This window comes from Lepidochelys kempii, chromosome 8, assembly GCF_965140285.1.
Source record: "Lepidochelys kempii isolate rLepKem1 chromosome 8, rLepKem1.hap1, whole genome shotgun sequence".
NCBI lineage: Eukaryota > Metazoa > Chordata > Testudines > Cheloniidae > Lepidochelys > Lepidochelys kempii.
This window is the reverse complement of record NC_136387.1, coordinates 49,119,531-49,132,686: the sequence shown is the minus strand read 5'-3', so window position 1 is coordinate 49,132,686 and position 13,156 is coordinate 49,119,531. Positions and strand designations below refer to the sequence as shown.

At 40.1% G+C, this 13,156-nt stretch overlaps 1 protein-coding gene across 8 annotated transcripts in view; it reads right to left on the bottom strand.

The window, feature by feature from the left end:
* The window catches only part of RABGAP1L (RAB GTPase activating protein 1 like), a 530,390-nt gene that overhangs the window by 429,958 nt on the left and 87,276 nt on the right, over nt 1–13,156 (bottom strand). For 7 of the 8 annotated variants that reach the window (XM_073356445.2, XM_073356440.2, XM_073356444.2 and 4 more), the window contains one exon: nt 4,372–4,438. The exons of the other annotated variant lie outside the window; for it this stretch is intronic. In XM_073356445.2, the coding sequence (XP_073212546.1) occupies nt 4,372–4,438 (67 nt within the window). The remainder of the gene's footprint in view (nt 1–4,371; nt 4,439–13,156) is intronic. 8 annotated transcript variants of the gene reach the window in all.

Sequence of the window (13,156 nt, the reverse complement as noted above, 5' to 3'; positions counted from 1 at the left end):
CTTTTCCCATAAAAAAGAAAAGGCATGTCCTCCTCACTCCTAAAAATTAATTTACCATGAAGTCTTCAGGAATTATCTTTCATGCTGACAACTCACACTTTGGAAAAAGAGGGGTATTTAGTCAGGATCGAGGATTCTTGTGTCTTGACTGCTAGAAGGACATCCTTAAACAATTTAATGCCACCAACATTTATTGCTTGCTATGAAACACACCAGGATCAACTTGTCCTGATCAACCATTTTCTCACCTTACACAGGAAACCAGAGGGACATAAAAGGACTGGAAGTAAATCAAGATTATTGTACTGATGCGCAACTCCTAACCAGCTCAAGTTAAGCACTTCTAGAATATGTTGAGATTTCAATATTGTAGAATACTAATCAAAAATCAAAAAATTAAATTACATAAACTATTAACTTGTATTTAACTTACAAACAACTTGCTATAGAGTGTACAACAGAAAAGTTAAAAATTGAAAAAGGTCAACTAGTAGTTAAGAGCAATGGCCAAAATTTTAAGTTGTAATGAAGCAAATGAGGGGCTGAATGTTTCTAAGCATCTAGAAAGTCAGGTCACTTATTTAGATGTCCAAGTATGAATGTAGGTACCTGATTTTAATTACCCATATTTGAAAATTTTGGCTTGTATGCCTACTTCTAACAATAAGTGTCAGCTCACCAAGCAAACTCCTCCACCGTTAAAAGCAACTGATGGCTACAGGTTGTGACGTCCTAATACAGTGAAACCTGCACAAAAAGACAACCTTCAATGGGCAACTCTTTGTCTTAAGCAACTACTTTAGACAATCTACACATGGTTTTAGTACCTTCTTCCTCAATGGTTTAGTTAAAATCCAAGGGCAAAATTTAGCCCTTCTTATAAATGGGTATGATTCCACTGACTTCAGTGGACTGGGTCTGCTTACGGCAGGACTGATTTTGGCTTCTCCTCTGCTCAGTGAATATTTTTTAGTGCTCATTTTGGCCATCAATTAAGTTAAAATATAACTAGATGTCATGCTGTTGCTTGGGCAGCCTATACAGAAGCCACCGAATGAGTTATATACCTCCATGATATTCTGTCCTAAACCAAATCTGATATATTACAAGACAGTGTGACAGACATGGCAATTGCCTATGATTTCTTTGGGAGAGCTTACTGTATTAAGTTTATGTATCATTGTGGGCCAGCAACTGTATGGGGGAGGGTAATCAGAGCCATCCATGAAATAAGAACAGTGTGGGGTTATCAGGCAAATTCAATCAAGTTGTAACACCTCCAGAGATACACCACCCCCTGGGGAGGCTCACCTACATTAGTTCAAACTGGATTTTTTAGAGGCCAAACAACAAAAAGGATTTTTGGATAAACAGCCTAAGTTTAAACTGAGTCGAGACCTTTCTAATCCAGAAAACAGACAGGATCTTCTATCCAAAGGCAGGGCCTCAATCTTTAGGGAATGACTGGAAGGACTGACACCGATCAGAGCTCTTGTGGAGATAGGGGAAAGTGATCTCTGGTAAGCTTATTAGCATGTTTGTATGGTTCTTTTTTTTTTTTTTTTTTAATGTTTTCTTGATAATTTTTTATCTTAAGAATAAATGTGCTTGCTTAGAAAAAGCTGTTTGGCAACTTAAACCATGGGCAATTATGCTGTTTATAGCCTCTGAGGAGAAAAGCAAAGTATATGGGCCTGTCAGTCATTCTGCCTTGCTGGGGGAACTCTGCAGCCTGAGAGAACCCCAGCCAGGAGGAAGAGAGAGAGGCAGGTCTCCACTCAAGACAGCTGATGGGGAGCCAGAAGCCTGAGGGTGGGTGCCCTTGCTGGACCACAAAGAGGAAATACAGGTGCAGTTGCCCTGAAATGGGACACTTAGAACGACTTTAAGGGACAGGTGTCTGTTGACACCATCCAGCCATCGTGTTTTAGGTTTCCGGGTGGTTTTTTCCATTCTCCTTTTACTGAGTCAAAAGTCAAAGATGACTCCCACAGGGAAGTTGGTAGGCATTCAAACAAAATGTCTATGCTACCTTAGAACACACTGGGCAACCATTTGAGAGAGCAGAACCTGTTTAGTTAGAAGACTGATCTCTTCATTTGTCCTGAATTTCAACCATTGGATGTTTTCCAATCATTCAGAGATATTTTATCTGAATGACGTCCAATTTCTATTCCATCTGGACAATGAGGGGCCATGTTTCAGTCCCGCAGGTCAAGATACTGACCACTGTATATCCTCAGCTCAATCTCTCTCCTTATCATGGAGTTTGGCTTTCAAAAGACATTTTTGATTAAGCAGCACCCCATTACTGACGACGCTTTTGCACTGCAGGCTTCAAGTTCTTCTTTGATGCCACCCATGTTATCCACAATGTAGTTGACGTAGATGGTCGCCCAACGCAGCCATATCGACTAGGTGGTTGCCCACTAAGATGCTAGTGCCCACACCACATACAAAGTCACCAGCTGGAAGAATTTTGGTTTTACTTCAGTTAATTTTCAGGCCAGCTTCTGCCGCTGAGCTTTCCAGCCTTTACATGCCACAATAAACTTTTCCACTGATTTGGCAATTAGGGATGTGACAAAGTGGGAATTTTCTGTAGTATTTTTATGAGTCCTATGTGTACCTCAGTTTCCCCTCTATGGTGCACTACTACCCAGCTAGGAGAAAAGGATTAAATTTGCTCTCCAGTCAGACTAAGACACAGGTGTGTGTGTTACCTCCCTGTATAGGTGGAATGAAGAGTCTTAAAGGAATTGGTTGAAATCAGCCCAGATCAACAAGAGGGCTGGAGACACAATGCAAGCTCCAATGACTCAGATTTCCGGCTTCTCAGCAGAGAAGCTAAGCAAAGATCCAAGCTGAAGAACAAAAGACAGAGAATGGTGTTGAGGGGGTATAAGGGTTGGTTTCCAGAGGTAGCTGGAAGCTCTCTCACTTGGGAACTGACTAATGAACGAAGAGAGAGAGAGAGAGAGAACCCACACGTGTGCAAGCACAAGTTAGATAATGGAGTTTGCTACAGCTTGGCTGGGGCTCTGGGTTGACCAGAATGGACTATGCTTTAACCTTAATTTCTCTATGCTAACCTAAGGACTTCTTATGCTGTGGTCCACTTGACTACAATACCACTGTTTTGATGCCACTACGAATCCTGGGTGAGGTGCATTAGTCCCTGAAGAGTGTACAAGTCTCTCCCAGGAATTTATCTCAGTTGGACTCACTGAACAGAGCTCACAGTGTGAAGCAGCAGTGCTTCAGCCCCAGAGGTTTAGTTTCAGGAGGTAGTGAGGTATCCACGGCCTACCCTGAAGGAAAAGAGACCCCTTAGGGTGAGGCACATCAAAGGATTTCCTTCAAGAGATTGTTCCGAAGTTGGGGGCGTAGCGCCAATCCTGTAGGTCTGTGACAGTTGTGGGCCTGTGGGGATCCAAAAGTGCTATGCCATTGGCAAAACTGATGTCAGTAAGGTTATCATCATCCAGGTATATCCCTAAAATATATTTACTTAGTGTTTGTTCAAGCACATATTCTGATGACATTAAGAGCTCTGGAGCGGCAAGATATCCTTGCTGAACATCTGACCTAATTCAGAGGAAGGCAATTTGCTTCTCATTTACAAGAATGCAGCTTGAAGAGCCATCATATCAGAGATGAAACACTACACAGAACTTGTCAGAGATTAACATTTGATTTACTAAATATACAATCTGAATACACAATATATGTTGCTTTTAATATGGGTTTCTAGAAATTTGAGGCATATTCACTGGATATACTCTAAGAACAAATAATTTGAAAATAAGAAGGATCAGAGGAGGGACTCTTTAAACAGCAGTGTCAGTCACATATGATAGATTAATGTCATGCTTTAAATAAGTGACAACAAAACTCTTGCAGATGCAAATTATCAGACCTTTGCTAGATTTAGGTAATCAGGTCAGACAAACGTAGAAAGCTCTACTTTATTTGCTTATTTGAGGGACCATTTTCGTTAAGGATAGATTTATTTATTTTTCCCCATAAAGGGACACTGTCAAGGTTGGCATTTGAATAATTTTTTTTTCTTATCTTTGTATGTAAAGTCCACTTAATTCTTTTAGATATGCTTTCTTCCCCAGGATAACAATGTTTCAAATGTTTTTATTTAATAAAACAAAATTCAAGAACAGCTCTACAATAGTAAACTAATATTTGCACATAATGGAGGAAACCTTTTGGTAAAGGACCAAATTTCACCTTCAAGTTTCAAAGCTGGGATTTTAAAAGACTGAATTACAATGGGCACCCTGACAGTGTCCTTTTTCAAAAAAGGAACAGAAAACTGCACCCCATAGCCTCTAATTTGTTAGACAAGATGATTATTACCATATCAAGTAAATGCATGTCACTGTTCTTCACATTTCGACCTGGGCTTAACAGCATCCCAAAGCATCTGCAAAAGGTTTTTAAAAATTAAAGACATTAGAAAGTCATTAAAAACTACAGCAATATCTTCTTGAGTGTGCACATGACAAAGATCACCCACTATTTTCCCTTTAAGTAGAACCATTTTTACAGTAAATTGCTGTTGGTGCTTTTATCTCTCACATTCAGAAAACGCCACCACATATACTAGACATGGCCAAGAAATCGTCTACTGAAAAGATAAAGGCAAAATCAAGTATTAATTTCTGTTACGAACTTTCTTGAATAAGTACAAAGCTTAAAGTATACAGTTTAAATGTTAAAATAGTTCTGACACATAGGAAGTATTTGAAAGCAAGATATTCAATATTTCACCACATCAAGGAATATATATCAAAAATGTAATCTACTTGTGTACAGACGGACTAAATACTATTTCCAATGTTCCTTTCTACCATTTACAACACAGTATCAGCATTCTTTAAAAATGAAAATGCTTTTCTGTTCATTCTCTATTTTAGTGTCATGTCCATTGCTAACGTTACATTTGAATTGTAAAGGAGAAAAAAACACTGAGGTTGCTTTCTTTTTCTGTAATTCTTTATGGATACATCAAATGAGCTGAAGGGTTTTGTTCAAATTTGAAAAGAGAAAAGGAGCTGTAGCTCACGAAAGCTCATGCTCAAATAAATTGGTTAGTCTCTAAGGTGCCACAAGTACTCCTTTTCTTTTTGCGAATACAGACTAACACGGCTGTTACTCTGAAACCGTTCAAATTTGAGCAACTGATATAGGAAAGGATTATAAAATATATAAAGCCCTAAACAGAAAACATACATGCACACCCACCCCGCTGACCATTTGGAAGAAATTATACCCTTCTTCAATGTTCAGTACTCCAGCCCCTTCAATTAAGGTACAGGAGCTTACAAAACACATTATACTAGCCTGCAGAGGCTCCAACTGAGATCAGGACCCCATTGTGTTAATTGTTTATATCAGGGGTCAGCAACCTTTCAGAAGTGGTGTGCCGAGTCTTCATTTATTCACTCTAATTTAATACATTTTACCATTTTTAGAAGGTCTCTTTCTGTAACTCTAACATATAACTAAACTATTTTTGTATGTAAAGTAAATAAGGTTTTTAAAATGTTTAAGAAGCTTCATTTAAAATTAAACTAAATTGCAGAGCTCCCCAGACCAGTGGCCAGGACCCGGGCAGCGTGAGTGCCACTGAAAATAAGCTTGCGTGCTGCCTTTGGCACATGTGCCATAGGCTGCCTAACCCTGGTTTATATAGACAGCACCTCATTGTAGAATCACAGAATATTATGGTTGGAAGAGACATCAGAAGGTCATCTAGTCCAATCCCCTGCTCAAAGCAGGACCAACACCAACTAAATCATCCCAGCCAAGGCTTTGTCAAGCCAGGCCTTAAAAACCTCAAAGGATGGAGATTCCACCACCTCCTTAGGTAACCCATTCCAGTGCTTCACCATCCTCCAAGTGAAATAGGAGGATATAGTGTTTCCTAATATCCAATCTAGACCACCGCCACTGCAACTTAAGATCATCGCTCCTTGTTCTGTCATCAGCCACCACTGGGAACAGTCTAGTTCCATCCTCATTGGAAGCCCCCTTCAGGTAACTGAAGGCTGCTATCAAGTCCCGATTCACTCTTCTCTTCTGCAGACTAAATAACCCCAGTTCCCTCAGCCTCTCCTCATAAGTCATGTGCCCCATCTCCCTAATCATTTTCGTTGCCCTCTGCTAGACTCTCTCCAATTTGACCTAGAGACCCTGAAATCTAAACAGACAAGACAAAACAAAGGAAGTATTTACCATCCCCATTTTACAGTTGGGAAACTGAGGTACTGGGGCTATGTCTACACTGCACACTAAGCCCAGTCTCTGACTCAGGTTTCAGCCCAACCTCCACTTCTGTCCACACTGACGGGTTGGGTCACAGAGACCCCCTTGGAACTGCCACCTGATGTGCTGAGACTACCTCGGAGCCCGTTTTCCCTGACAGCGTGGAACTTCAGTACACCGTCTTGCTGAGCCAGACACACGAGCCTGCTACAAACAGAGACCCAGGTCTGAACCACGTCCCCCACAAGCTGCAGTTTTAACGGAAAACAACTCAAGAAGTGCTCCTGCCTCTAGCACCCAGATACTCAGTTCCCAATGGGTTTCAAACCCCAAATAAATCCATTTTACTCTGTATAAAGCTTATACAGGGTAAACTCAAATTGTTCACCCTCTAACACTGATAGAGAGATATGCACAGCTATTTTCTCCCCCAGGCATTAATACTTGCTCTGGGTTAATTAATAAGCAAAAAGTGATTTTATTAAATATAAAATGTAGGATTTAAGTGGTTCCAAGTAATAACAGACAGAACAAAGTAAGTTACCAAGCAAAATAAAACAAAAACACACAACTTTAGGCCTAATACAGTAAGAAACTGATTACAGATGAAACCTCACTCTCAGAGATGTTCCAATAAGCTTCTTTCACAGACTAGAATCCTTTCTAGTCTGGGCCCAATCCTTTCCCCAGTGCAGTCCTCGTTCCAGCTCAGGTGGTAGCTAGGAGATTTCTCATGATTGGAACCCACTTCGTTCCACTACCTTATAAACCTTTGGTACAAGGCAGGAATCTTTTGTCTTTTTGGGTCCCCACCCCTCCTTCTAAATGGAAAAGCACCAGGTTTAAGATGGCTTCCAGTACCAGGTGACATGGTCACATGTCCTGTGAGACCCCAAGCCTTCATTCTTCCTGGCCTGACTCATAGGAAGGCTTGCAAGTAAACAGAGCCATCTACAGTCAGTTGTCCCAGTTGATGGGAGCCCTCAATATTCTAAACCACCATTAATGGCCCACACTTTGCATAATTACAATAGGACCTCAGAGTTATATTTTATATTCCAAGTTGCAGATACAAGAATAATACATTCATATAAATAGGATGACCACACTCAGTAGATTATAAGCTTTGTAATGATACCTTACAAGAGACCTTTTGCATGAAGCATATTCCAGTTACATTATACTCACACTTATTAGCATATTTTCATAAAATCATATGGAGCACAATGTCACACACACAAATCAATCTGACTCAGGTTAGCAAGCACTCAGGACCCAGGTCCTAAGACCCGCCTTGGAGATGGGTCAAAGTTTGAGTCCCACTGTAACTCAGGTCCAAGCCCTGTCATTTTGCAGTGTGGATGCAAGTCAAGCAGCAGACCCAAGTCAGAAGGTCTGTGTAGTGCAGTATGGATGTGTTAGCACAGCTGTGAGACCCAGGTCCTGTAACTGTAAACCCAAGTTAACAATGCAATGTGGATTCTCAAGTGTAGGGTTGGAAACACCAAGTTCACAGATTCTGGCTTAGTGTGCAGTGTAGACATACCATGAGAGATTAAGTAACTTGCCCAAGATCAGAAAGGAGTCTGCACTGAAACCCAATCTGGTGCTTGAGCCATAAGGCTATCTTTCTACGAAAGAATAAATTTAAAAAAAAACAAAAAAAAACAAAACCCTCTTCCTCTAAGATACCAAAGACATCTCCAGCGAGAGCTGGAAAAAACAGACTTAATATGCCTCATATTTTTTTAAAAAATAGAACACTTCTTAAAACAATCTCTTCAGGCTTCCTTTATACAGGATAAGGAAACAAAGGCACAAAGCCAGTTTTTAAAAAATCCTTGGTAAGTTCCTCTCTTCCTCTTGGTATCTGTTACATCACAAATAGAGTGGTTAGCTGATGCATATTTATAATGGACAAATGTTACGCAATATTACACAGAATATTTTTTGAGAAACGAGATCTGACAATCAAGAAAGCATCTGAGCAGCATTATTAGTAACAGGCTGAATTATAAAAAGCACAGACAATATTTTAGTCTTTTTTGACAGTTTTCTTTTGCACAATAGCCCAATTTTCTCTAATGGAAGAAAGGTTTGACTGTTTCATAATGAATATTTAGGTTTTACAATAAACAGGGATTGTAAGGAATAGACAGTTTAGACATTTAGTATTCAAAGGATACCACAAAAGCAGTTTCATAGCTTTCAAATGACTGACAGCTAACTAATTAATATTGTGGTGAGCATGGAGTGTTATGAGTAGAGATGTAATAAACAATGCAATTACATTAGCAGAATGAATATCATTATATTAAAAACTGTTACAAACAGGTTTTTCCACATAAGTGATTACTACCCTATTAGCCAGGTTTGTTCCTGTTCATTTTATGCATGTGATATTCTTTCTCTGCTTCGTTATAGAAATCAGACATGGTAGTAATTTATATACAAAATTATGTTTTTTCTCTCTTCATATTTTATTATAGAGCGTAAAAAAGATCAATGGCAGCTACACAGGCTTCAAAAGGCAAAAGAGCAGAGTAACTCCTCACTTAAAGACGCCCTGGTTAATGTTGTTTCGTTATGTTGCTGATCAATTAGAGAACATGCTCATTTAAAGTTGCACAATGCTCCCTTATAATGTCCTTTGGCAGCCGCCTGCTTTGTCCACTGCTTCCAGGAAGAGCAGCCCGTTGCGGCTAGCTGTTGGGGGCTTGGAATCAGGGTGGACCCACAGCCCCCCCATCAGCTCCCTGCTCCCCTAAGTTCCCTGTGCGGCAGCCACCCAGCAGGCTACCAATTGCAGGCAGTTCAGCTGTCCCTCCCCCCTGTCAGTGTGCTGCTCCTGCCCTCTGCCTTGGATCTGCTCCCCAAGCCTCCTGCTTGCTGTGCAGGGGGGGGGAGGAGAAGGGGGGGGGGAGGCTAATGTCAGGGCATCCCCCTCCCCTCTGCTCCTGCACCCCGCTTACCCCATCTTCCATAGAGCAGGGGGGACACACGACAGGGCTCAGGATGGAGGGAGCTTCCTGGCAGCAGCTGTGGTCTCAGCTTGCTGATCTACTTAACAAGGCAGTGTACTTAAGAGTAGGGTCAGCGTACTTAAAGGGGATATGCGCATCTCTCTCTCTCTCTCACACACACACACACAGTGTGTGTGTCTGCCATGCTGTCTCCCCTCCCTCCATTCGTGCTGCCTTGTAGAGCGTGAGGTTACATTAACAACAAGCTAACCCTTGAGGGCTCAGCCAACTGCTAGTTCATCATTTAGCAGTAAGGCATTCCCTGGGAAATATCCCACCCTCTGACTTCACCACCTCAACCAAGCTTCACAATCATCATCACTGTGTACCAGGATTACATTGTTTGTTTTGTGTGAGTGTGAGTGTGAGTGTGAGTGTGAGTGTGAGTGTGAGTGTGAGTGTGAGTGTGAGTGTGAGTGTGAGTGTGAGTGTGAGTGTGAGTGTGAGTGTGAGTGTGTGAGAGTGAGAGTGAGAGTGAGAGTGAGAGTGAGAGTGAGAGTGAGAGTGAGAGTGAGAGTGTGTGAGTGTGAGTGTGAGAGTGTGAGAGTGTGAGAGTGTGAGAGTGTGAGTGTGTGAGAGTGTGAGTGTGTGAGTGTGTGAGTGTGTGAGAGTGTGAGAGAGAGAGAGAGTGTGTGTGTGTGTGTGTGTGTGTATATATATATATAAGTAAAATATAGTCTTTTGTCTCATGAAAAAAATTTCCCTGGAAACTAACACCCCGTATTTACATTAATTCTTATGGGGAAATTGGATTCGCTTAACATCGTTTGGCTTAAACTCGTATTTTTCAGGAATATAACTACAACGTTAAGTGAGGAGTTACTGCATACAAAAGCAATAAGGTTACCAGGGAAGAGGAAAGTGAAACTGAAAGACAGGCACACAACTCAGAACTGCTGGTTACATCTTTAGGCCACAATCCCACAACTTGTTGCATGTGGCACATCATCTATGTCTGCACAAAGCTCCACAGAAGAGAATGGGGCTAAAGGGAAGTGCGCCACTCTGCCTGCATGCAACAAGTAGTAGCACCAGGACCACCCTGAAAATAAACCGGGATCATTTTCAAATTAATACAGATTTCCATTTATACAACAAGCCTTATCCATGGGTAAGCCCAATGGATTTAACATAATATGCACAAAATCAGAGTTAGGGTTAAGACTGAGTCCTTCAATCATGGGCACCCAGCTGACGTTCTGCAACTATGATCTAATGATACTGGTCAAGATTCTAACCTCAGTTACACTGGTGTGAATCAGTCTCTCTGAAGAAGTGAGTGGAATTACTCTACATCTGTAACTGAGGTCAAGTCAAGCCCACTGCCTCTAGAAATGAAAGAGTATTTCAATCTTCATACAAATTCTCTGGTTAGCCTCTCTGCTAAGAGTGTTAAAATATTTGATGTGGATACGACAGAGAAAATCAACAACTCATTTCACCAAACAATAACCAGTCACTCTCCTCCAGAGCAAGACTGAAGCCAGTGGCCCCAAATATGACAAACTATATCACATTAACAAGATATTGTAGCATCCAGCTCCTTCTTACCATCCAAATTCTAGAATTTAAATTTCTCCAAATCTATCAACAATCTTTTGTACAGTGTAGACACCAAAACTGGACATAGCATTCCAGTAAAGTTCTCATTAATGCCATATACAGGGGTATTAACACTTCCCCATGTCTAAATCCAAGGATTACATTTGCTCTTCTAGCCACAGCATTGCACTGCAAACTTATGTTCAGTTGGTTATCCACCATGACAATCAGGCCCCTTTCTGAATCACTGCTTTCCAAAATATAATCCCCCGTCCTAAAAATGTGACCCATATTCTAGATACCTAGATGCACAGTCTTGCATTTAGCTGTATTAACATACATGATGTTCACTGTGCAATGCAGATCGCTGTACAGAACTAACTTATCTTCATTATATACCACTGTGCCAATCTGTCACCTGTAAATTTTACCAGCAATAATATATTTTCTTCTAGACCATTGATAAAGATAATAAATACCACAGGGCCAAGAACAGATCCCACTGAGACCTGACTAGAAACTCCGCTTTTGTATTATAAGTCCCCATTTACAATTACTTTGAGATCAGTTAGCCAGTTTTTAATTCATTTAATGTGTGCTGCACTGATTTTGCAGTTATTTTTAATCAGCTTATGCAGTACTAAGTCACATGACTTACAGAAGTCTAAGCATCTTTTATCAACAGTTACCTTTGTCAACCAAACTTGTAATCTCAAAACACAGTATCCATGAGGTCAACTAGAATTACTTCAAGTAAGTCACTTGGTGCTAGAAAATCTGTAATTTTTTAGGAACTTCAAGTAATTTTTACTAGTGGCAGCATGAGACCTTCAGCATATATCCCCAGATTGAAATTTCCCACAATAGTGCAATTTTTCTTTCTACATATTATGAATGGATACTCAAAGGAGCTCTTTATCCTGTTCTCTAGCCTGATCTGGTGGTCCATAACAGATTCCCATCAGTATCCAATCTTGTAATCGGTCAGTTAGAACATTGATCCATATGCATACCAGGTACTGCACTTCTGAATTGTCAATTACTCTAAAGCAGGTGAACCTTTTCATAACATAAGTTTCTTACTGCACTTGCTGAAAGTAATTAACAAGATACTCTTATGAAATCATCATTTAAGATTAACCAAGATCAAATGTTGTACAAATCTTGAAGTTTGCATGAAACTACAAAAAAATTCAACAAATGCTTTGATGCCCCATAGCCTCCACCTACAAAGAAATTAGAAATTAATTCTGTAGCCTCTCTAACTATCAAAACTTGGAAAACCATCTGAATGACATTAAAAAGTGTGAACCTTTATAGGCAGATCTTCAATTAATGTTTTTGAAGTACAGAATGAAACAAGTAATTCCTAGTGTTTCCCCAAGAATATGCATTTGCACTGTTTGAAGAAAAAAGAAATCAGTTAGAGGCAATTTAATTTTTGTAAAAACTAAATAATTAGGCACTAATGCAACAACTATTCCTAAATTGTCACTGGTTGCTAGGAGCTGCAAGGAGTCTGAGGATCACATATGAACCAGTCATTAATTAACCCAAAATCACTTTCATCCACTACCCAAGAGGACACTATTAACACATGAGCTTCATCAAATTAGAATACAGAAAGACAAAAATACACACAATCATCTTGTTGTAAAGAGACTTAGGTCTTCGCTGATCAGGATAGTCTGCTATAGGAGAATTTGCTGTATGAATTTCCACAATATATTATCTGCAGGTACCTTCACCAGGAGTATAAATTCTCATCTTTGCAAAAAGCTGAGTTTCCATCTCAGAAAGACAAGATGGAACACTAATTACTTGCTTTCCAAAACATACTGCCGAAATTCAGTCAAGTGAAGAACTCACCAGCTAGGGTCAACTATGTATCTGCAAGGCCTCATACACAACACAAGGAGCATAATTCCTGTCTAACAAAACCTTTGTGTTGTGCTCCAGACTCTAACTCTAGAGCTGAAATTCTCCATAGCTTGCTTCAAATCAAAAAGAGTATTTTTTTTAAGTTTAAGCAAAATCTGTTAACCATTTTTGAGTTATGTGGTTATAAACAAAATCTTGTTTAAATACTAAAATTAGAAATTAGCTTTACTATTTCACAATTTAGTATTTTTACACACACATATGTATATTCCATACAAAAACTAAGTTCTTTAGGGTTGCAAATTCAAACACTCAAAAGGTGGGGAATGCCAGATTTACAGTTGCCCATAAAACCTTAATTCTACCCTCTTGTATCCCTCCTCCACCCAGTCTGCATAATGAATAAGGCAGGGGTCCTTTGGAAAAAT